This window comes from Micropterus salmoides, unplaced genomic scaffold (genome assembly GCF_014851395.1).
Source record: "Micropterus salmoides isolate LMB-PRFRI ecotype aquatic unplaced genomic scaffold, ASM1485139v1 Ms_hic_scaffold_2, whole genome shotgun sequence".
Lineage (NCBI taxonomy): Eukaryota > Metazoa > Chordata > Actinopteri > Centrarchiformes > Centrarchidae > Micropterus > Micropterus salmoides.
Window position 1 is genome coordinate 19,326,127 of NW_024041150.1, and position 24,096 is coordinate 19,350,222.

The window sequence follows — 24,096 nt, forward strand, 5'->3', positions numbered from 1 at the left end:
ACATGCAGACAAGAAAATACATGTGTAAACACTACTCTTAAGTTAGCCTACTCTTTCATTAACAGGTCATTTTTGAGACTCAGTAGGCAGGGTTTAAGTGGTTTACCATCATCAAGACCCATTAGGATTTTCTGGATGAATGTGAAAGTGTGAATGAGTTTGGGATAGTTCAAATGCAATGCATACATTAACCCAAACAACAATGCAAATGCATCAGCCAAGTTAGGGATATCACTCATCACAACATCGTCTTCCACAACAATAGAAATACTTGCAGGACTGAAATGAACTGGATCTGCAGTGTCCTCTGTGACTGTGACAAGAGCAACAGGAGTGTCGATGCATGGCTCATCTGACTCCTCCACCTGAAAGACACAGAGGATACAACTGTTAGGTTAACTTGAAGAAACACAACAACTGCATGTACACTCACTGGCCACTTCATCAGGTGCATGTGTGTAACCCAATGCAGTCCAATACAACAGCTCTCCTTTAAATTCTACGTTTATGAATTTTATACATTTTCAGTTTTTGTTGACATTGTCAGAAAGGTGATAATTCTACTTCATATTTATTACTGAGGTTGTAATACATGGTGGTGGCATAGTGGGGTGAATTATATCGAATGGTGTTCCTAATATTTTGCCCTTTCTTGTATGTTAAAGCAGTGGACAAAATATTAGGAAACCCATTCAATATAATGCCTTATATACATAATAATATAACACCCTAATACATAATTTTCACCCACTGTCTATTCTACAGCCCATCATAAAAGTGGTAAGTGTAGCAGCAGGTATTTTACATTTTAATATCATACAGGTTGTTATTTAATATGTAAGTGTACCCAGGTAGGTATTTTGCAGCTGAGCATTAAACAGGCTATTAATATGGAATTAGGTATTACATAGTAGCGGGTGCTGTATTGTGATATGTAATGTACAGCATCTCATAAAAGGTATTTTTAAGTAATTTTTACAGAGAGAGAGTGAGGGGGTGTGTTATTTCATGAGGTTAAGCCAAAAGGTCAATCAAATGATCAAATGATCTTCTCCAGGTCTGGGTAAAGTTAGGCCAGGGCTTTGTGAGAGATTAAGGTTTGGGATTACCTGAGGTTAGATCTTTTACATTTATTTGTATGCTTATATGCACATACTGTATATCCATGTACACACTAAGTACAGTCCATTTACCATTACAATGACACCTACACACAAGGTTTACTAAGGGGTAACAAGATATAGTTAAGTGGCTGCTAGAGATACTAATAGTTCTCTGAATAGAATACTTACATTACAAGTCTTGAAGAACTGTGGGTCCTCCTCACGCATGTATACCGGAGGGCACGAAGGGCTACAGTACGCTTCATATTGACATCCTGCACTTCCTGGAAGAACAAGCAAAAATGAAAAGTACAGATTTCATTCTTCTTTCAGTGTGGATGTTCTGACCAAATTTCATGGCATTTGGCAAAGTGTTGGACAGACAATGACACCCTGAGGCCCTGCTGTCCAGTGGGACCTGAAGCTCAAAGTTCATTAACTCACCTGGAGATCATAAATCTTAAAGATGTCACGCAGCGCCTCTGATATCTTTCCGGTTCGTGCCGCCTTCTGCCTATACAAGGCCATCAGTCCAGGTGTATGTTGGTCAAGCACAGCATAGAACTTGTTCCGTAGGTTGACATTTGTGATGCGTTGGAACTCAGCACAAAGCTACAAAAACAAAAATAATTAATACACTGTTGAGCAGCATGGTCACATGCAAAGTGATAGTTCTTACCCACAGAGAATAGTGGCATTTGCTGTTCCATTTGAATTGAGACATATTCAAAATTTGGCATTGAAATATGTGTGAATAGTGGCATAAAAGAGAAGTGAGTGTGTTTTACCTGTGATTCAATCCGAAGAGCCGGCCATTTCCCCAAGAAGTCCTTCACCTGTGGATTTTCCTGAATTATCTCCTGGCGACGAAGGGCAAAGGTCTTCTGCATTAGCATTTCTATCAAGCGTAGGTTTTGCTGACTCTTCTGAACTTCGTCCATAATCTGCAGTCTCATTTCTTCCAAACTGGCCTGACTTTCTCCCTTGGGAAAGTTTGGAAGGAAGTTAACTTCAGCTCGTCTGGCTCGTTTTATGTTGGAGTGTGGGTGATCTTTGTCAGGGTTATTTTTGCTCCTTTTACCTGCGTTGACAGACACCTCCAAACATCCAGATCTTGACAGCTTGCCACGATAATCCCCCATCTTAAATTTCAGGCTCATTTTCCATCCATACCATCCACTCACACTTCCAGGCTCTTTAAGACAAGGATGAGATGTAACAAGAGCTTCAGCTGCCATACCCACATCATTGTCACTTGGGTAAGGTTTGAAGTTGTACATCACTGCAGCCATGTTCTCCAAGATGTTGTGCTTTTGGGATCTGGTTAATTTCAGTGTCTTTCCAGAAGTTGCAAAGGCACTGTTTCCCTCTTCAAGTACATGCTCCACTTCATAAGAAAAATTTGGCACAGGGAAGATGTCAGGCCAGGACTTCTGACGCTGGCTTATAGGCACAAGAGGAAGGATGTCGGTATCAGAAGATGCAGATGAGCTGGTATCAGTTTCTGATCTGATAATTTTCAATGTCGCCTTCTGAGGTAACTCTTGAATATCAACTAGACAGCTGAGTTGTCCACCAAAGTCAGGATCCTCATAATGCAAGGTAAACTCAAAGTCCAGTCTTGGCTTGGCTTTTTCTCGCAGTATGTTGATTAGTTCTTTCACCGACTCTGGTTGCTCAATCAAAGTTACCTTTATAGCAACATCTGTGGTAACATAAACACGCAGCAGAAATTTTGGGGTTGCTGCCATCTTCTGAGGGACAAATCTATGTATAAAGATTGACATGGAAAAATAAGCTGATTTAGTAGTGCATAAAAAATGTAACAGCTAATTATCACCCTTTACATACTGGAAGTTTACCCTTGTGTTAAAATATGATTTAAGATCTACTAAGCTTTTTTCTTAAATCACAAGATGTAAATGTACTTTCAGTGCAACAGTATGAATCGTTTGAGCGTCAACAGCAATTTTCCTTCTACACTGTATGCAGAGAGGGGTGAGTTGTCATTGAGCTCTGATACACTGTGGACAGTTTCATTGCCTAGGAAAAGTTCATATGATCTCAGGTGTTCAATGTAGTGTGATTTGTGTCCTTGGCAAAGAAAAGTGACATCATTGTTAACAAGGAGGATCTGCTGAATTTTGCTAAACTGAGGCAGTCCCCCCTCCTGCCCTACAGATACAAACATCCCAACATCATAATCAGTACCATCAATAATGATTTTTGATGTGCTGTAAATCAGGTTGCTGTCTGTTTTTTCCTTAATGTGTTCTTTTGCAACCTCGGGAAGCTCTGAAACCAAGACAGAGGAGACATTTGATGTCTGCTGATGTGGTTTAAAGAATGATGGTGCACTGAGATAGTAGGCCATCATGTGCTGATGCCTAGTCGCTAGTGTTTTTAAAACATTCTTAAAGTTTAGTGTGTCCTGTACTACACGCTTAAAAAAGCGGTGTTTCCCCTCAAACCGCATAGTCCACAAATGGACAAGAGGCCCAAAACACTGTATGAGATCTGAGTAGTGTTCAACATAATGATGTTTAGGGAGCAGTGCGAACTCTGGGAAAACCTCCTGAAGCATGTGTCTGTGATCCTGTATCTTAGTCTGCAAATACTGGATAGATGCGTCATCAAATGTTGGGGACAGCACAAGCTCCACAACATCTTTCAAATCCATCAATGCAGTCCAAGCACCATCTCCCTCAGGGACTGTATTACCAATCATCAATGGGAGTAGTCTCAACAATGTGCTATTTTCGTGGCCATTGCCACCAATGGTCCTCTTTGCAGCAAAGTTCTTTGAAATAGGTCGTGGTTTATCAATCTTGTCTGTGTGTTGGTACGGGAATGACACAATTTTCCAGTTCAAATACTCAAGAGTAAAATATTTGAGCCGAATCATCTCCTTAATACATAGGGCCAACTCAACAGGTACAATACCCTCAAAAAGATCATGCAGGACATCAGGTGGGAAACCAGTGATGGTATGAAAATACTGCAATTTCTCTCTCAAGACACAGTCCCCCTTGACACCACACTGGCTTTCACCACCCTCTTGTGTAACATCCTGCACATCACAGTCATGACTGGCTTTAGTCCTTGGACTAAATTCACCATCTCTGACTTCGAGAGACAGAATTTGGTCTCGTTTAGCCTTGCAGAATCTACAAATATATCCTGCTCTAAAGGATTGCATAAAGCCTGCCAATGAGTGGGCTGCCAGATTATCAGACACAACACATAAAACAGTTCCACGGACTGACTGACCAAGGCACTCAATGAATACGCCATCTTCTTCAAGAATGCGAAGGTCTTGTAGCAAAGGACCAAGTACTTCTTGATAGCCACACCTCTTAAGATCAGTTACCTTGCATAGTGCTGCTAGCTGAATCACATGCAGTGCTGATCGGTATTTAACTGGCAAATCAGCAACCACCCAGTACACTGAACAGAGTTTATGGATTTTCCTTGAAGTGCCTAGTGGATTTGCAATTTCAAGGTCATCAATGTACAAAATCAGTGGCAGTGACAGCTCTGAAGACGACAAAAAAGTATTATCTTGGAAATATGAGCCATCTCGATGGCTCATGTAATAGCCTTTTTCTGAGCTCTTGGTTTCCTTGATTCTGTCAAGGATGTCAGTATGTTTGAACATTTTCTGGATCATCTGGAGTATAGGGACATAAACCACTGTGCATCCAGGCTCTAATACATACTGCACTGGCATTACCACAGGGTAGTTTTTCTCAATAAATGTTTTTCTTCGTTTAGTTGAGGACAAATCCTCACCTTTAGCTGTCGCACTGACAAAAATATTTGTGTCCATAACAGCATTCACCAAATCATTCATGATTGCTTCAGTAGGAGAGACATGATGTCTCTGTAGTATCTCTTGTATAGTATCTTTGACTAGAGGTTGAGACAGGGAAAATATCTGAGTCAGGTGATCAACTATTTCCTGAGATGCCATGTCAGAAACATGAAGAACAGTTTGCATCTTCAAGAACAAGGAGGACAAATTATGGTGTAACTGGGCCCTTAACTGGCTGGTGTCACACCAACTGTCAGACTCAGGAGAAGCAGATGTGCCTGCATGGTGATACTGAGCAGGATCCTCATCCTCAAGAACAGCAGTGTTTATGACTGGTGCACTATCATTCTCTGTTAATACAATGTCATCACAAAAGTTTAAACTGCCTTCATGTGTCCTACTTTTGTGTGCATTAAAAGATGAATAGACATTTGTGCGGTAGTTGCAGTCCTTAAATGGGCATGGTACATTCTCATGGTTTTTTAAATGTCCTCTTAAATGACTGAACAGTGTCACCTCTGAGAAAGGCTGTTTGAAGTCACACAATGGACACTTAAAAAGTGTATGTCTTACTTGTGCTGTTTCATCTGCACCAGTTCTGCATGTGTCTTTGTGGACACGTGATAAATGAATTTTCAATGCATTAAATGACGGAAATGTACAAATACAAGAGTTGTGGAGACATGGCAAAGGGCTAACTCTTGAATAATGACTATGCTGTAAACGGTAGTGCCTAAATAAGTGGGCCCGGGTGTCTGAGGTGACAGCACACAACTTGCACTTCCACTCCATTGAATCATTTGACAACTAAAATTCCTTATGCTTCAGACTCTCTTTATAAACTTAACATAGTTAATGTTCCTGCATGTGAAATGTGAGATTACCACAGAAAGGTCAGACTTGTTCAATATTTGGAGTAAGTTGGTCCTGTGGGCACAGATAAAACAATCAATATGAAACCAATCAAATTATGCAATCAACCTCTTTACAAATTAATGATACAAAATATGATACAAAATTTCAAGTGTTAATGTAACTTACCGATAAAGTTGAACTCTGGTGACAATGTAGGTCTGCACATGCACACAAAAACAGACAGCAAGATATTTAAGATATTTTTAAGAGACTTTTGATTGATTTATTCAAGAACAGAAAAAGCAAAAAATAATTGGCAAAGAGTGTGTTTTATATACTATTACAACTCACTTTGCAAAAAATCGATCAAAGTCTTCAGTGTCCATGAATTCACTGCTGACTGCATAAAATAACTGATCCAGACAAGGGATGACCCCCCAACCAGTGAAGCACTTTATGACCAAGAGTGAAATAATGTTATCAGATTTCAAAATACATGGGGTCTTATTTGCTATATGCTTTGATATTATGAAATCATACAGAGCATGTCAGCTTCCGCTCTTCCTACACTTTTAAATGAACACAAATAAAATAAATGGTGAAAAATAGGTTACATCCTAAATTAACATTTGAGTCACCTTGATTTTGGAGGATGCACTTTTCTGTAGTTCTTCCACTTCAACCTATAATGAAAAGACGTTTGTAAAGGTTTAATGAAAACTTGCAGAGATGATACGTTAACTATTAACCCATAACCTTAACGTTGAGTAAAAGTTACAGCTAACTTTAGCCACTAGCTCATTTGGGTGCATGTAGGTTAGCTAGAAATAACATCACATTCAACTTACCAAAGCAGGGCGCTTAACACAAACAGTAGCAACACACTCAAAAACGGAAGGACTATCGCTTACTGAAAAGAGTTATTGACTAACATTAACATAATTGTCTAGCCGCGACATTAACAGTACACATGATATTAACACTCACTAGCAGGCGGACTGACAGTAACGTAATGGCGCTGGCGCTTTCGGCGCATAAAAAACGTGCACGGCACCGTGAGGCTGCGCGCTAGCAACTTATAGGCTATATTAAAAATAGCATCGTCTAACAGTCAAATATCACGTGAAATATGATATTCCCAATGTTACAACAAGCAAAGTAGTTTCGAAGTGTTTTGGCTTACCTTAAAGTTTAATGCTTGATACCACGCATAGACACCACATTGCTCGAGAGGGTAGCCATCTTGGATAGATTTTTCAGGTAACGTCAGTTAGGATGGCACGTCATGACGTCATATCACGTGATCGACAGTACACTTAAAAATATTGAGTGAACCAGCGGTGTTCACTCAGAAATGCTGAGCCATGTAAATACAAAAATACATATTTGTTTATAGACATTAATAGTTTAAAGGTGGATTAACTCAGCAAGAGATTTTAACTGTAGCGACCTCAGTCTTTATAAGCTAGTAGTACTGTTCGGGCTTACAGTGTATAAGTTGTACCCTTTAACTCAGTTTGTCGCAGAAATACTTACTATATATGCAGTACTGAGTGAAGACTGCTTAATAATGTACAATATGTTGATTCTACAATAATAAAGACAACTGGCTCAGTCCCAGAAGAGAGGGGGCACTGATAAAAAATAATTCTTCCCTTGAAACTCTTTGGGCCTGACTTTGATTAGATTATGCTTCCTTCCTTTAGACTTGATCATCTGGGGCAGGACCATATGTTCCTATATTTAATTAAAATACCATTGTCTGTACTGACAAAGGGTACTTATCTGATCTATGTGTTCACTCTGGATTTTTTCTCTTAGTTCAATATGTGTAGGATGGAGGGAGATCTATTGGCTTGTCAGAAACTGGCTTGTCTGCTGTACACCTTGACCATGAGCCAGATATCATCAGTGCACGTGATCTTGCTCAAACAAACAGCAGAATAATCAAGAAAGAGGCACCAACCTGTGAGCACAAGGATGATCAGCCCATAATCCATGAGCCAGACCTTTGGGAAAAAACATTTGAAAACATATATGTTACTCTATTTCTACTAAAATGTGCAAACCAACTCCACTTACCTTTATATGAGGTTATGCATGGATATGTGTCAGTATATGGATAACCAATAACTTTCCCAGCAGAATATGATAAAGTTGTTCATTTTACTTACCAGTATCTCTTTCACCTCTGTCAGTTACCGTGTGCAGCTTGTACAGAAGCTCAGTACTTGTTTGATGTTTATCGGTGCTCAGCTGCCGCTAAGTACTGAAGGCAGTTAAGATTTAGGGCCCTATTTTAACGATGTGAGCGCACGGCGTGAAGTGCGTGGCGCAGGTGCTTTTGGGGCGTGTCTAGCTCCAATTTTGTTAGTTTAACGGAGGAAAAAACGGTTAGTGCGCCAGGCGCACGGTTCAAAAGGGTTGTACTTAGTCTGTGAATTAGTCATGGGTGTGTTTTGGGCGTAGCATTCAATACACCATCTCCCATTCTCTTTAAAAGCCAGATGGCTTGTACCTTGGGGCATCGCTATTATAATGACGCATTGTTAAAACCATAATTGCAGACTCACAGCAGAGAGGATATGGACAGAGGTGTGGACGTGATATAAAAAGTGTCTCTGATCATGAAGCCTAATGTTCAACTTCACTGCAGACTGGGGTCTGTTAACAGAGAGACAGACAGACGCTGTGTCCTCTATGAAACGTCTGGATCCCCACTGTGCTGCGTTATTATATGATGAACCGGTCGTGGGTCACATCTCTCACCTACACTGGCTTCTTTATTTTGTGTTTTATTGATGTATGAGTGTTTTCCTGAACGATTTACTTTCATGATTAGAATCTGCTGTCAGTCATTTAAAACGCTTCCATGTGCGCAATAAAGTCACAACAAATAAAAAACTGTAGTTATAAACGTGACAGATTAAACTCTCCAGAAGAAAAATAATTCAACTTTTAACATCTGAAATAATTTAGACGCTCTGATGGAGCTCAGGATTGATCAGGAGGAGGGCTGCTTCACTCCAAACACTTTCACCTTATGAACCTTGACTGTGTGTGAGACCTTTACCATGTGTAGAAGAACACAGAACATGAATAGACTTTAGATCCTGGCCGATCCTGTCTGCGTGTCGGGAGATTTTAATAATCAATGAAGTTACGCTGCTGTGCCTCGTGCGTAAATGCGCAAAGCGCCTCTCTTAGCGGAATAATGCGTCTCCAAAATAACTAAAAACAGTTCAATACTGCGCCATTGACTTTAGACCTGTTTTTTGGTCAATGGCTTTCTGCTGCCTCAAGATAGAAATGCGCCAACAATTTGGCTGACCGTGCCTCATTTTAACACCAGCACTCCCATGGGCGCACAGATGAGAACGAGTGCATTTGCTATTTAAACAAGGTGGGCACCTGGCGTGAAAATGACAACTGCGTCGGTTGAAAACTAGCAATCACAATTTTCACCGGGTGCAGGATAGGCGCTTTGGTGAAGAAAAACAGGCTCTTGTGTGACAAAAACAACCTTGCTGTCAGGAAGTAAAAGATAAACTTTTCATCACATTTTCATTTGAAATGCACTGATGGACAGCTATGCAGATCTGATTAATCCCGATCCGTGTGCGTCAATATTCCCTTGTCTCACGCTACATAGCCCAGAGCAGTTTCTTTTGTCATTTCCAGTGTTTTAATACAATATTTATTACTGTTAAACATTTCAAAAAGGCACATAATTGAATGACAAACAACATATTTATTACTTTCCCAATAATTAGTAATAGTTATATTTAATTAATAAGTGAATGTTCTTCCCAGAAACTGGGTGTTAAACCAGAGACTGTTTTCTTGGATGGGAACTTAGTAAGTGTGGGCCTTGATCCTCCCCCAGAAGATTTTGAGGATTAAAGACTTAATTTCCTGCATTCTGAAAAGTGCTGCTCCAATTAATAGTGTCATTTTTTATTTTTATAAATGGAAACACACAATTCAGGTGGCAGGTGACATTTCAAAATATAAAGATATAATATAATATTAGCAGTAAGGCTCTCAGGCATTCTTAATTGCTTTTAAATAGGCTGTTCCTCCTGTAGATCAACTTGTTTAATCTCATCCATGCTGATTCAACACACATAATTTAGTCTTTCTTCCACTTTTGTGTCTTCTGTTAACCTCTTAAATGTGCATATTGCGCCTTTTCACCTCAGTAATATATTAATTCATTTTAATTCAGTTACTGACTGGACTTTAATAGCTTTTCAGTTTTAGCAGGTTTTCTGCTCCTATTCAAACCTTTCTGCACATTCAGAATCTCTCGGTCTTTGATCTGTGTTCTCTAGAAAGTCATAGCCTAATATTACGAGACTAACGTCACCATTTAATGAGAATTCATAATATTTTGTGCATCTTATATCTTGGAAATATGTAACCAATGCCATAAAAAGGCATTCATGGAGTATTGCTCAGAGAAACAAGTATCTGACAGAAACAGAGAAGAAGAGTTATGACACACACCATCTTGTCCAGCCACAGTGAAGTAAACTGGCAGGTTTTAATGTTGCAGACCACAGGGTTTTTTGCAAATAGTTAAAAGTTTAAACTTGTATTGTTGTTAATCTTTGGCGTAAACTCGCCTTAAAACTTTGACCTCAACAAACACGCCCCAAGAGCACCTCAGCGCCCCCATTTACAAAAAATGGCTTCTAGCGCCTCCCGTCCTCCTCCGAACACAAAAACACTGCTTTAGATGAAATAAAATGATACCAAAATCATTCCTGCTGAACATACTTTTGTCAGAAAGCTTTAGACTGTATGGAGTAATGATTAAATCTTTTATCATCATTATTTTGTTATCAGAGAGTGTGTGTTCAGAGGAAGATTTCCCACATTCTGTATGCCATAAGATTTCACCTGCCACTCCCTCACAGTTATGTCGTCCTGGGAGTAGAGCCAAATAAATGTCCTCATGAGACCTTTTGATGTGTCAAACTGTACATACTTATCATTATTATGCTTTTTAAGGCTTGGACGGTACCTGTTTTTTCATACCTTCATACCTTCCTGACATTTCACTTAACCTCTAATTGCTCCAGAGGTGTGCAACCTCTGACAGTGCTTTGTTCAGAGGACGATAGTCCACATACTGTATGCCATAAGATTTCACCTGCCACTCCCTCACAGTTATGTTGTCCTGGGAGTAGGGCCAAATAAATGTCCTCATAAGACCTTTTGATGTGTCAAACTGTACACACTTATCATTATTATGCTTTTTTATGATGATATTTGTGTAAAAAACAACAAAAACACAAAAGCAGAGCTGCAGGTGATAAAGTCACTGTTGCATGGATGACATTGTCCAGCCTGTTGTGTCTAATATGCTATTAGCCTACTTAGTGCTGTATTAAGCTTCTACTGAGATTTTTGAATGAAGCTTTGAATGTCTGTTGTCATATTTTATGATGATTTTATGATCATAAAAATTCCTTGAACAAAATCCTCAATTTCAATAAAGTAATTCATCATAGTAAATGAGTTTGGGTGTTTTTATTAAATCAACTTTCTTTAATCGCCCCATTACAGTTTTTCTGAATGCTTAAGCGCAAATCGTGATTCTTGTAGCACAATTTCTAAAACTATTAATACGTATAGCAAAACCACTCACTGAGTTTGCAAAACTAAAAGCACAAACACTGCTTTGCACTCAGTTTGCAATTTTGTAACACACACTTTGCAAAACTGTAGGCACAATTCACTGCACAACACTCTTTTTGCAGAACTTTAAACACAACTCACTGCTTACACTCAATTACCAAATTTCCAACACACTCCTAGCAAAATTATACACATGTATGGCTATCATTAACACTATTTTGCCAACTGTCTGGCACACTTTCACATGTGAAAACTGTTTTAGATAAGTAGTTCACTTTGCAATCAGCCTAAGCACTATAAATAAGCCACAGGTAAGCTGTCTGTGTGGAGTACAATGGAACGAGCAGTAAGAGCGAGAAGAGTGAGAATCAGAGGACGTGGAGGTGAAGAAGCGAGAGGGTTAGAGGAAGTTAGAGGAAGAGGACAAGGAGGAGCAAGAAGAGGACGAGGAGGGGAAAGAGGAAGGGTAAGAAGAGTAAGAAATAGAATAACTGATGACATCAGAGCTACAATAGTGGACCATGTCATCAACCATGGGATGACCCTGAGGGAAGCTGGCCAACGGGTTCAGCCTAATTTGAGCCGCTACACTGTGGCAAGCATCATTAGGACATTTCGAAATGAGAATCGGTAAGTACTTTGTAGCACTGCCATACTCTAATGAGAAACACAACAGTACCATACATGCAAAAATACTGAAATTGTTACTTTACAGAATTGCTAGACGTCCACATGTTGGGGGCAGAGGAAGAATGTTCACTCCAGAGCAAGAGACCCATATAGTGAACATGGTGATTGCCAATAATGCAATAAGACTGCACGAAATAGAGCAGCGCATGATTGATAATGACACCATCTTTCAAAATATACACAGTGTAAGCATTTCTGCACTAAGTCGTGTACTTGCGTGCCACAGAATAAGAATGAAGCAAATTTACAGAGTTCCTTTCGAGAGAAACACAGAACGTGTAAAGCAACTGCGATATGACTATGTGCAGGTAAGCTATAGTGTCATTGGTTCTGAATTTGGAAGTGCATACTGTAGTGCTGTGCATGGGCCTGATGTGTTGCATTTGTTTTGTCTTGTCCAGAGAGTGATGGAACTAGAAGCAGATGCCATGGGACATGAGCTACTTTTTGTAGATGAGGCCGGTTTTAACCTCAGTAAAACCAGGAGACGTGGCAGGAACATTATTGGACACCGTGCCATCATCAATGTCCCAGGACAACGTGGTGGTAACATAACCATGTGTGCAGCTATAAGCCAAAATGGTGTTGTTCACCATCATGCAACCATAGGCCCATACAACACTGCACACATTATTGCATTCCTGGACACCTTACATGACATGCTCACTGTTCAGAGACCAGAGCAGACCCGATATGTCATCACATGGGACAATGTTAGTTTCCATAGGGCTGCTTTGGTCCGCAACTGGTTTACAGACCACCCATTCTTCATGGCACTCAACCTCCCTCCATTCTTAAATCCCATCGAGGAGTTCTTCTCTGCCTGGCGCTGGAAAGTGTACAACCGTCATCCTCATCAACAGGTAGCCCTTTTACAGGCAATGGAGGAGGCATGTGGAGATATTGACCAGGCATCATGTCAGGCCTGGATACGGCATTCAAGGAGATATTTTCCCCGGTGCCTTGGACTGGAGGATATGCATATACAGCAATTTTTTTTTGCAAACAGTGAAAATGTAGTTTATAAAAAGTCTAAATGCCAACAAATATAGATTGAAGCAGAATATTTCATTAGATAAAACCACATTGTGTATTTTGGAAATGATTACATCTATCTTTGTTAAATAAATCTTGACTTGGGCGACAGTACGAATATATAGATTTTGGGGCAATCTTTGACATTTTATTTTTCAAATTTTTTGTTTCGCTGCTAAGCGGCAGACTCTTGTTCAGTGAGCAAAAGCAGTATCACAAAGAAGCCAGCTATAACCGAGAGAGGTACCGGGGCAAACAAATGTTCATGTCATGTTAAGGTAGGCTACTAGGCATACTGAGGGGTTAAATCACCTGCACAATAATCTGTGAAGGCAGCAAACCACCCTCCATCCTAATGCTGGTTTTATGTTTTTTCCACTTGTCTGTTCAGTTCTCACCCTGTTTGTTTTGTTGCCAGGTAGGCTTTGTTTTGATTTGTTTAGAGAAGGTTTTATAAGCATGTTGGTGATGTCAGCACATCCTGCTTCTGCTTACCTCCACACCTGAAGTACCCAGGTAGGCTATACCACATTCTTCTCCTAAGTTACATGCTCGGGGCAATTCATTGGTATTCATTACTGTATGCAGTAGAGATCGATTTATCTCAATATTATTTGTGTGAAAAGATTAACAATCCGTCTGTAAATGTATCATCTCTAAAAAACTCCAAAAATACAGACACAAAACAGCAGTTTTAGATATTTACAGCCTGTTCTCACTCCCAAGTCACATGTGGATGTTTGTAACGCACTGGGGATCCCTATAGCATCATAGTTGAACGCAGTGGGGGAAGCCCTGTATTGTCAGTTTTTGACAGTAAAGGTAGGGATATGATATTTAACAGAAAAGACTGGGAAGGAGGGGTTTGGGGGGTATGGGGTGGTTGGCGTGCCAGAAACCGGACTTGAACCAGGAGACCGGTGTTCATGTCACGTGTGAAACTAAAAGTATTACATTAAATATTTTTATTTAAGTTACGTAATCGCGTAAGTTGCAAGTAACGTTACTTAACTTACGTGTTAACTGGTAGTTATTTTAACCTACAATAAATAAAATGATTAATGATGTGAGAACACACTTTTTTCTGAACTCATTTCTGCACATCAACATAATCCTAGAATTTATTTAAGACTGTGGATCAGCTGGTAAATCCAGTTCTTCCTTGTGCCTGTTATATCTGATCTCTTAGTCCCATATGCACCAGCATGTAAGAAATGGCACTTTTCAACAATGTAAAGTAGTGAGTGTACAGCTTGTAACAGTGTAAATTTTCTGTCCCCTCAAAATAAGACATCACACAGCCATTAATGTCTAAACCGCTGGCAACAAAAGTGAGGACATCCCTAAGTGAAAATGTATCAATATTTTGTGTGGCCACCATTATTTTCCAGCACTTCCTTAACCCTCTTTGGCATGAAGTTCACTAGAACTTCACAGGTTGCCGCTGGAGTCCTCTTCCACACCTCAACGATGACATCACTAGCTGGTGGATGTTAGTGACGTTGTGCTCCTCCACCGTGTCAGGATGCCCCACAGATGTTCAATAGGGTTTAGGTCTGGAGACATGTTTGGCCAGTCCATTACTATTATCCTCAGCTTCTTTAGCAAGGCAGTGGTCGTCTTAGAGGTGTGTTTGGGGTCGTTGTTGGAATACTGGCCTGCGGCCCAGTCTCCGAAGGGAGGGAGTCATGCTTTGCTTCAGTATGTCACAGTACATGTTGGAACTGTAGCTCTCCGGTGCTGGAAGCACTCATGCAGCCCCGGACTATGACGCTCCCACCACCGTGCTTGACAGTATGCAAGACACACTTGCCTTTATACTCCTCACCTGGGTGCCGCCGCACACACTTGACACCATCTGAACCAAATAAGTTTATCTTAGTCTCATCAGACTACAGGACATGGTTCCAGTAATCCATGTCCTTATTCTGATTGTCTTCAGCAAACTGTTTGCAGGCTTTCTTGTGCATCATTTTTAGAAGAGGCTTTCTTCTAGGACGACAACCTCTTTAACCTCTGCCGCAATGCTGGCAGCACTCACACATCTATTTCCCAAAGACAACCTCTGGATATGATGCTGAGCACATGCACTCATGGTGCCTGACCTGCCAACAAATGCCTGTTGTTAAAAGCAAACAAAACACCACACATTCCTTAGACCTGTAGACCACTGCTGACCTCAGAATCAGCTGCCCTGCCAATCTTCTCTCTCTGCTAAAAAATCTTCCAATATCCATCTGATAAATGAATTGAAGCATATACCGGTACAACAGCATTAACAGGGACACTGATATTTAATAGTCACTGACATGAACATTCTGTGAGGACTGATGTTGTTTTCAAATCCTACAATATAGATATTAGTGGCATTCATGCTAGCTAGACTACTGTTTTCCATAGCCAACTAAAATATCCCCTCTCCTTTACCTCAAGTAAGCTTGGCTAAAGTTAAGCAAGTAGCTTTAATTAACTTTAACAACTGCAGCTTCAGCTTCCCTGAAAAAGGCCTGACGTCCATTTGTTGCATTTGTTAATGTAGTGTTCCCTTTGGGTTTTGTTTTATCCTACATGCTTTTCTATGAACTCATTATAAAATGTTTAAAAAATGAAACACACTTTTTACTATAGGCTGCACTTTAATGTTATATCAGCGGAGGTGCTAATAAAAAAAGTCACAATAATTTAACTGAAAAGACGAGACGCCATAGTTCTGACACTAGGCGAGACAGAGGTGATCTGTTACAGTGAGGCGGAGTGAGCATAGTGTGGCTGGAGCATTATAAAGGGGCCTATCCGAAGAAGCCTATATGCACCTTATATGAGAAGACCGATATAATTAAATAGTAGCAGCATCAGAAGTAGCCTACTTAACAGTGCTGGGAGTTATAACAGTAGGCCTTTGTAAACAGTGTGGAAGTTCTCTAACAGCCCATATACTCTCTCGTGATAACAGGATAATTATCTCGTGACAGCTGAATGCAGGGGTGGGCAGATGCATTTCTTTACGATAATGTTCGTGTTAACTTGCTGAGTCAGCATTTAGTAGTGTGCAGGACTTGCACCCCAAGGATAGCAGGTTCTACCTCTGCTCTTTGCAAAGTTTATTTTTTCTTCTTTTGTGTGTTTTTAATAATTCTCTTCAACAAAGTTGTTTTCAAGAGATTCAGGTGAATCCATTTAACTACACATTTCCTGACGGCTATTTCAGAACTTTTGAGAAGCGGATGAATTTCCTCTGCCTGGGAATGATGGGGAAATAAAAAGTTTATAGGTTGATGTATGTGGACCAATCGCTGGGATGTGCACACTCCAGCACGTGATTAATTGTGAGCATGTGAATCAGTCATCTTCACAACAACTTTGTTGAAGAGGAATATGGAAAAAAAAAAAAATTTTGTTGATGATCTTCTATGAGGATTAAACGCACAATCTTAAGACTATGGGTCATGCACCTTAATCACTGAGCTTTGTTAAACTACTGTTTTATTATCTCGACATCCCGAGAAAATTATCCCGTTATCACGGGAAAACAGAGTTAAATAAAGATATGAATCGATGGCCGCTTAGGACTTCTGTACTCCGCTCTATTCGGACAGCTTACTTAATTTAAGTCAGAAAAAAGTGTTCCCCATTTAATGTACAAGTTATTAAATATAGTAGCCTAATAATGTATTATATTATTAATGTTTTTCCTGTTACGGTTACTGTTTTTGTTGTTGTTTTTTGGATGGTGGCACAGTCCCTCAGCTGTGGAAGGATTCCACAGTCATTCCCATACCAAAAAAAGGTGCTATCAAGATCATGAACCTCAAGACCCATGACCCCTCACCTCTCTAGCCAAGAAAGCTATGGAGAGGGTCATCAAAAATCATATTATTAAGATAACAGACTCACAGATGGAACCACTTCAGTTTGCTCATCGCGCACCATCCATAAACATCTGGATTCTCCTAACACGACAGCCAGACTCCTTTTCGCTGATTTCTCCTCGGCATTTAACACCCTGCAGCCACATATTCTAGCTGAGAAACTTTACTTTCTACCTAGACGACCGACTGATTTTTTTGGATGATCGACTTCCGTACCAACAGGTCACAGAGAGTTCTGGTCAATGACACATTATCTGATGTCCTGTACACATCAGCTGGTTCCCCGCAAGGCTGTGTCCTTTCACCTCTGCTTTTTATTCTTTACACCGATGACTGTAGTTACTTGGTAAAGTACGCCGATGACACAGTTCTCCTATCTTTGCTTTCAGGCTCCCTACAGCACCACAGCTCAGCTCTTCAGGAGTTCGTGGAATTGTGTGATAAATCTTGTCTAGAACTAAATATGAAAAAGACCAAGGAGATGGCAGTGACCTTTTCCAACAAGCAGAGGGAACTGGCTGTGGCAGGCTGTTCCACTATCCATGGGAAGCCTGTAGAAATTGTTGAGGAACACAAGTACCTGGGCACAAGCTTCGACAATCTGATGAAATTTAATTCAGACACGAAGGAGATCCTCAGGAAATGCCTGCACTATCTCCTGAGGAAGCTCAACTCATTTGGGGTCAGCAAGGTCATCCTCAAAACGTTCTACTATTCCTTCATTGAGAGCGTAATGACATTTTCCATCTCTTGCTGGTTCCACTCCATCACTCTGCAAAGCAGAAACCGCCTGCAAAACTCAGCTAAAGTCTGTGCCAAAATAATAGGACTTCCAGTCAGAGCCCTCTCCACTGTATGTGAGCAGCAGACTCTGAGGTTAGCTGGCAGGATTTTACAGGACCCCTCATACGCTCTGTTTCCTGCATTTGAGTGGCTCCCCTCAGGACGTCGGCTTCACTGTTCAGGCTGCAGAACTCGGAGGAGAAGGGCAACCTTTGTACCTAAGGCTGTCCAGCTCCTAAACTCCCAACCATCCCTGAACTCCTTCTTACCCCGATCACTACTTCCTTCACTCCCCTGCACACACTCAAACATACAAGTACACGCACACTGTTTCAGTGATTCATAAATACTTGCAATACCGGACTATGAGCTCAGCCATCTGCCACGCAGAGGGCTGCATTATGTCTTGAATTTTTTTTTTTTTACTACAACCCAACTATACAGTACATGAATTAATTATGTTGATAATGTATTTCATTTCATTTAGTGATGCTGATTTGGACCTGTTGACAACATTGATATATGTCTATTCATTTATTAATATATTAGGTTATGTCTATTATGAAAGATGACCTTATTTAACTTGTACTAATCTACGGGTCTCGCAATTGCCCCATGGGGATAAATAAAGTGTTTTGAAATACAAAAAAAATTGAAATTGAAATTGAAATCGAAAAATTCTTACAGTCATGTTATCTCTCTATTTTAGCATATTTGATAGTTTCACTCTGCAGTTTAATTGTAAGCTAAATGACCTTTGTTTGTACAGCATAAGTGCTATGTGAATAAAGTATACATTGTCTTTCTGATAACTGAACCACTTAAAACAAGCTCCTTTGTAGGGTCACACTGTTATTTATTTTTATTACTGTCATCAGCGTTAGAAGTACTCGAAAGCCGAAGCTTCAGCTGAGTACCTGAATGCAGCACGAGAGCTCCAGCGATGTAGAGGGAAGGAGAGGAAGAGGAGGAGGGTGGAGGCAGATCGAGGAGATGAATGAAGAGGATCCCCGGTATCTAAGCTGACTGATGGGGTGAGCATCTCGTCTTCCCTCGCTCGATAGGGCCGACTGGAAGCGGAGGGAGGACAGGATGGAGGAGAGGAAGCAGTTTCTTTGTGGGGTGGTGGAAGGTAAGAGCGGCCGACTTCATAACTGACCTCCTGTCAGATCATGTGATTTTTGCTTTCTTACCCCGGGGAGATGATTTTGAATAGACCAGCGTTTGACCTATATTTTAGCATTGTTTTGTCGCTTACTGTGGATAAAGGAGGGCGTGGGAGTGGTGCTATGTATGAACACTGACGTAGTTAGAATATAATAAGGTCTTTATAACGTGATGTGGTGCAGATCAGCCAGGGTTGAAGTGGAGATCAAAGAGCAGGCGATGAAAAGCACTCAATAATGTCTGACTCTAAGGAAAAGACTAAGGATAATGGCTGGTGGTAGTGATGATGATGATGATGATGCTGATGACAATGATAATGTTGGAAATAAGATGATGTGATGATATTGATAACGGCAATAATGGTGAAGGTGAATATGAGGATTAAGATGGTAATTATGATAATGATGGTAAGACTGTGAGGATGTTTGTTGGGATGACATGATAGTAGTGATGATGATGGAGATGCTGTGACAGGATGAGAGGTAGAACAATGTAATGATAGTGATAGTAGTGATGATGATGATGAGAGAATGAAAAAACAAATGAAGGGTACTGATGATGTTGGTGAATGTTGGAATAGCTCAGTGCAATAGATGGGGGAGATTGGGGAGGTTTTCTATTGAGACAGACACGGGTTCAAATCCCATGAATGTCTTTGTCTTAATGGCAGATCAGGGATTGATTCATTACAGTACTTTAATGAATTGTATGCTTTCTTCTTATATATGTTTATAATGAAGCCTAGAGGACACCCATCTTCCTCATAGGCCTAAAAATGTACACACATACACATGAAGGGAATATTAAAAGTCCGGTCTTTTTCATGCTCTGCTTTGTCCTTTTACCTTTGGGTGACTTATATTGTTTTGAACAGATGGGTAATCTGTGAGAAATCACGTCGCAACTGGATAGTTCCAACAACATAAGTTGCTACCGTAGTTAGCAACGGTGCTTTTGGGAAACGTACCCCAGAACAGCCCTCGGAAATTCTGTCTTTAATCAGGCAGAAAATTCATTGTCCCAAATATGAAATTGCCTTTTTGACATTTATTTGTCCATTTATTCTTCATTACCACCCTAAAGGCGTCAGCAGTTTTTTTGTTGCTCATTGTATTATATTATGGTACCTAGAAGACTGTAGACGTTAATATGGAGGCCTGGTGATTTAAAGCCAAGCTGAGTTCATAAGAGATATAAAATTCAGATAAGATACATACATATGATATGAAGAGTCTGGTGTTGTTTAAACATCTGTAATCATAGTTTAAAAGTGTTTGCAAACACTAGACAGTGTGTCTAAACTAGATATACTAGATTTTTCCTCTACTCTCCACCTCTCAGGTCAGCTGCGTACTCTCATAGCGGAAGCCCAGTTGAGAGGCCTGAAGTTTGTTTACGCCCTCTCTCCTGGTCAGGACATCGTCTTCTCTTCTTCCTGTGATCTGACACTACTCAAGCGCAAGCTGAGACAGGTATATGAAACTGTAAGGTACTACAATACTACAGGAATGTAACTTTTTGTACTTTTTCTCTTTTTCTCTCACCTCATCTCTCTCTCCAGGTGTCAGACCTGGGTTGGCTAGGCTTTACATCATTCCATTTCAGGCCGACAGCGAGGCCTTTTCTTCATTCGCCCATGCTCAGGTCACTGTAACCAATGACATGTATCGGTTCTTGGGGGAACCGCCTGTTTTCCTATTTTGCCCAACAGGTGGGAGTGCTGAAATATTTTTGGTCTACAGAACCTTATAAAACTTGGATGGAGCACGCCCGGGCAGCTCTCGGGGGGGCTGCCTGCGCCCGTTGCGAAGCCCTTTCCGTGCGGGTACTGAGGTCCCACATGGCTCTCTTTTCCGAGGATGGCCGGATGTGTTTTCCCCGTGGCGCGGGCCCTGCGGCCGCCGAGGCGGCCCGGCGGCTTCACTCATGGGGTTCACAGCGTGATCTGTCGGAGGATTTCAGGGCGGCTGAGGCTTTTTCCCGACCTTCATCCGCTGGCTCTGACGCTTCCTTTCCTCGTTCAGAGCCCGTTCTCGGCTTCTCCGGCTCGCAGTTTGGATCAGGAGACGCTGCAGCAATCCGACTCCGAGGAGGCGGACGTGCTCAGCGTAGTGGACGATGTGTTCCGGGTGTCGGGGCGGCGTCATCTGGCGGCGCCCGACTATGACGTGCTGCTGGAGGTGGTGACTAGAGCCGTGGCTAAGCTCAACATCAAATGGCCACAGGAGGAGCAGACACCACAGGCTAGTGGTAAGCTTGATGAAAGGTTTCTTAAGCACCACGCGCCACCTCCACGCCAGTCTCTGCCATTCTTTCCTGATTTACATGATGAACTGAGTAAATCATGGGGCATACCCTTCTCTACATGGCTTTCCACACCCCGATCACTGAACTACAGTAATGTGATGGGGGTTAGGGACCGTGGTTATGGGAGGATGCCTCGGGTGGAGGATGCGCTTGCGAGCTATCTCTCCCCTCGACTTGCGTCCTCCCTGGAGGAGCCGGCGTTACCCTCAAGCCATGTCGCACCACATCTACTGCTGAGGAAAGGGGCCGTGGAACGTGTCTCCCCCCCAGACAGAGACGCCGGTTCTACAGCCGGTACTTCATAGTCCCCAAGAAGGACGGAGGGCTGCACCCTATTTTGGATCTGCGGGTTCTAACCAGTCTCTGAGGAGATTCAGGTTCAAGATGCTCATCATCCCCGCCATCGTGACGCACATCCAATCTGAGGATTGGTTTGTCACGATAGATCTAAAGGACGCCTATTTCCAGTCTCCATCCGTCCTTCTCACAGGAAGTTCCTGAGGTTCGCCTTCGGGGGTGTGGCTTACCAGTATCGGGTTCTTCCATTCGGCCTGGCACTTCCCCTCGCACATTCACCAAGTGTATGGATGCAGCACTGGCCCCGCTGAGGCTCCAGGGCATCCAGATTTCAACTTCATCGACGACTGGCTCATCCTAGCCCAGTCTCGAGAGTTGGCGGTTCGGCATCGAGATGTCGTTCTGGCTCATCTGCGACGTTTAGGGCTGAGGCTCAACGCAAAGAAGAGTGTGCTGGCACCCACCCAACGGACTACGTTCCTAGGGGTAGTATGGGATTCGACAACGATGCGGGCACAATTGTCTCCGGCACATGTCGACACCATATTGGCTGCCGTGAAAGGGTGAAGTTAGGCCACGCCATCACTATAAAACACTTTCAACGAGTGTTGGGTCTCCTGGCGGCTGCGTCCAGCGTAATACCATCTGGACTGCTGCACATGAGACCCCTGCAGTGGTGGCAAAGGAACGTCTGATTTGGGTTACGCGCAAGTGTCTTCGTTCCCTATCAGTTTGGAAGGAAACTTGGTTCCTGTCCCAGGGGCCCGTGCTGGGAGGTCTTGTCGCCGGCTGGTCATTTCGACAGATGCCTCCCTCACGGGCTGGGGCGCGGTCATGGACGTCCGCTTTGCAAGGGGATCCTGGCAGGTGCATCAATCCGAGTGGCATATCAACTGTCTCGAGATGTTGGCGGTGTTCCAGGCTCTAAAGAGTTTCCTGCCCGATCTCCAAGGCCACCACGTCCTGGCTCGTTCCGACAACACAGCGGTGGTGGCCTATCTGAATCACCAGGGCGGTCTGCGCTCGCTCCCCCAGTCACCCCGTTCTGGCCAACCCGGGTGTGGTTCTCGGACATCATGTCGCTCCTGGACAGCCCACCGTGGCGGGTCCCTCTGAGGAGAGACCTGCTGTCCCAGGCGCAGGGCCGAGTTCTTCACCCTTGCCCCACCTTATGGCGACTGTGGGTCTGGCCCCTGAGGGGCACAGTACCTAGAGGCGGGTCTAACAGCTGGAGCAGTCGAGACCCTCCTGAGCTCCAGGGCCCCGTCCACACGGAGGACGTACGGCCTGAAGGGGAACGAGACACTGCGTCGGCCCGCCGCACCTCTCTCCCCGCCTGAAGCGCCTGCTTCATAGTTTAAGCTAATGATGAGTGTGTACAGGTGTGCTTTATACTCCTCCGGTTATTCCGTCACACCTTATCGTTCTAGCAATAAGCCAATAGGATTGGAGTGATTTCATTCACGTTCAGACCTGCTTCGCCTAGAGGCGTTCCCATAGTGTCGTAACCGACGCAGTGTCTCGTTCCCCTTCTCGGGGAACCAGGGTTACATACGTAACCCGAGATGTTATTTTCACTAGTGAAACATGTCAAATTGAAGGCGCTTTCAGACCCAGAAAGTCTGCTAGTTCACTTACTTAGTCTGGACTAAATTCAATTTTGAGTTTTTTTTTTTTGGTGTGGTTCACTTTTACTCTGCCCTTTTAGCAACTAAATGAGAATTTGTTAACAAAAACACATGTGTGCTGAGGTCAGAAATTCTGGAGCAGGGGAAAAGCAGGAAGCTTTCGATTCACAAACCCAACAATACCATATAAGCTCCGGCAGAGGGAGCATGCTCTTATGTGCGTCCACCACGAAATGCTGACGGTGGTACTGCGCAGAAGACTGGAATAAAGTTTGAATTCATTGAAAGAGGCTATGCTCACACAACCACATCAAGAGATTATTAAATCAGAAATGATTACTGCTAACAATACTGCACACTGCTCTGTGCAGTGCTTTTACTAATGAGTCATGTTTGGCCATTTCTTCATTTATCACTCTGCCAAAGCACAGATTTGGCTGTCATATGAGGAAGTGGCATTGTTTCCTTTGGACTAAACATTTAAGTAGTTTAGTTTATTGCATATTTATAGCCACCTTTTTGTGATGGACTTGGATCTGCTGTCCAACTTTCTGAGAACTTTCACTGTGGGAAATTCACGGAGACAGTAAGTTGTTGTGGTTTGTTCAATTCAGACGCAACACCTGCCCTCATTTGAATTAAGAAAATAGACAGACTTCCAGAAGGACTATCTGACCAACACATGAAAGCAAATGTTTCATGTAGGCATCTTGTGAAACCTGATCCTCCACCTGGTCAGAGAAAACATTCTGTCTCTGCAGCAGTCGGTTTTAGAAATGCTACAGTGGCCTCTCGATGCATGCATACCTGATGGTTATCAGATTTCAGCAACCATCCTCACATTCAGAGATGATAAAGTCTTCAGTAGTGTGGAAGAGGTCAGACATACTTTTTCAAGTGGA

The 24,096-nt window shown here is 42.2% G+C and overlaps 3 protein-coding genes and 2 long non-coding RNA genes across 5 annotated transcripts in view; 1 reads left to right on the forward strand and 4 right to left on the reverse strand.

Moving 5' to 3' along the window:
• The window catches only part of LOC119912224 (macrophage mannose receptor 1-like), a 357,347-nt gene that overhangs the window by 125,667 nt on the left and 207,584 nt on the right, over positions 1 to 24,096 (reverse strand). The window lies entirely within an intron of this gene.
• Positions 77 to 1,340, reverse strand: LOC119912239. Its single transcript, XR_005446104.1, has 2 exons — positions 1,293 to 1,340; positions 77 to 365 (listed from the first exon to the last, which is right to left on the reverse strand). It is a non-coding gene; the product is annotated as an uncharacterized LOC119912239 (long non-coding RNA).
• On the reverse strand, positions 1,345 to 3,343 carry LOC119912229. The gene is made up of 2 exons (XM_038731325.1): positions 1,892 to 3,343; positions 1,345 to 1,715 (listed from the first exon to the last, which is right to left on the reverse strand). Exons 1-2 carry the CDS (start codon positions 2,888 to 2,890, stop codon positions 1,539 to 1,541), a joined length of 1,176 nt encoding a protein of 391 aa, XP_038587253.1. The 5' UTR covers positions 2,891 to 3,343; the 3' UTR covers positions 1,345 to 1,538.
• Positions 5,959 to 7,723, reverse strand: LOC119912242. Its single transcript, XR_005446107.1, has 4 exons — positions 6,956 to 7,723; positions 6,411 to 6,455; positions 6,124 to 6,224; positions 5,959 to 5,990 (listed from the first exon to the last, which is right to left on the reverse strand). It is a non-coding gene; the product is annotated as an uncharacterized LOC119912242 (long non-coding RNA).
• LOC119912234 (protein O-GlcNAcase-like) lies at positions 18,695 to 20,667 on the forward strand. The gene is made up of 3 exons (XM_038731333.1): positions 18,695 to 18,927; positions 20,304 to 20,434; positions 20,524 to 20,667. The coding sequence occupies exons 1-3, from the start codon at positions 18,888 to 18,890 to the stop codon at positions 20,614 to 20,616; spliced, it is 264 nt and encodes an 87-aa protein (XP_038587261.1). The 5' UTR covers positions 18,695 to 18,887; the 3' UTR covers positions 20,617 to 20,667.

Excerpts from the sequence above, each read along its gene's own strand:
- LOC119912229 (XM_038731325.1), bottom strand. The coding sequence starts at position 2,890 with ATGTCAATCTTTATACATAGATTTGTCCCTCAGAAGATGGCAGCAACC. Across the intron at positions 1,716-1,891 it reads CTCTTCGGATTGAATCACAG|CTTTGTGCTGAGTTCCAACG; the intron begins GTAAAACACACT and ends TTGTTTTTGTAG.
- LOC119912234 (XM_038731333.1), top strand. The coding sequence starts at position 18,888 with ATGGAGGAGAGGAAGCAGTTTCTTTGTGGGGTGGTGGAAG. Across the intron at positions 18,928-20,303 it reads TCTTTGTGGGGTGGTGGAAG|GTCAGCTGCGTACTCTCATA; the intron begins GTAAGAGCGGCC and ends TCCACCTCTCAG. Across the intron at positions 20,435-20,523 it reads TCAAGCGCAAGCTGAGACAG|GTGTCAGACCTGGGTTGGCT; the intron begins GTATATGAAACT and ends CTCTCTCTCCAG.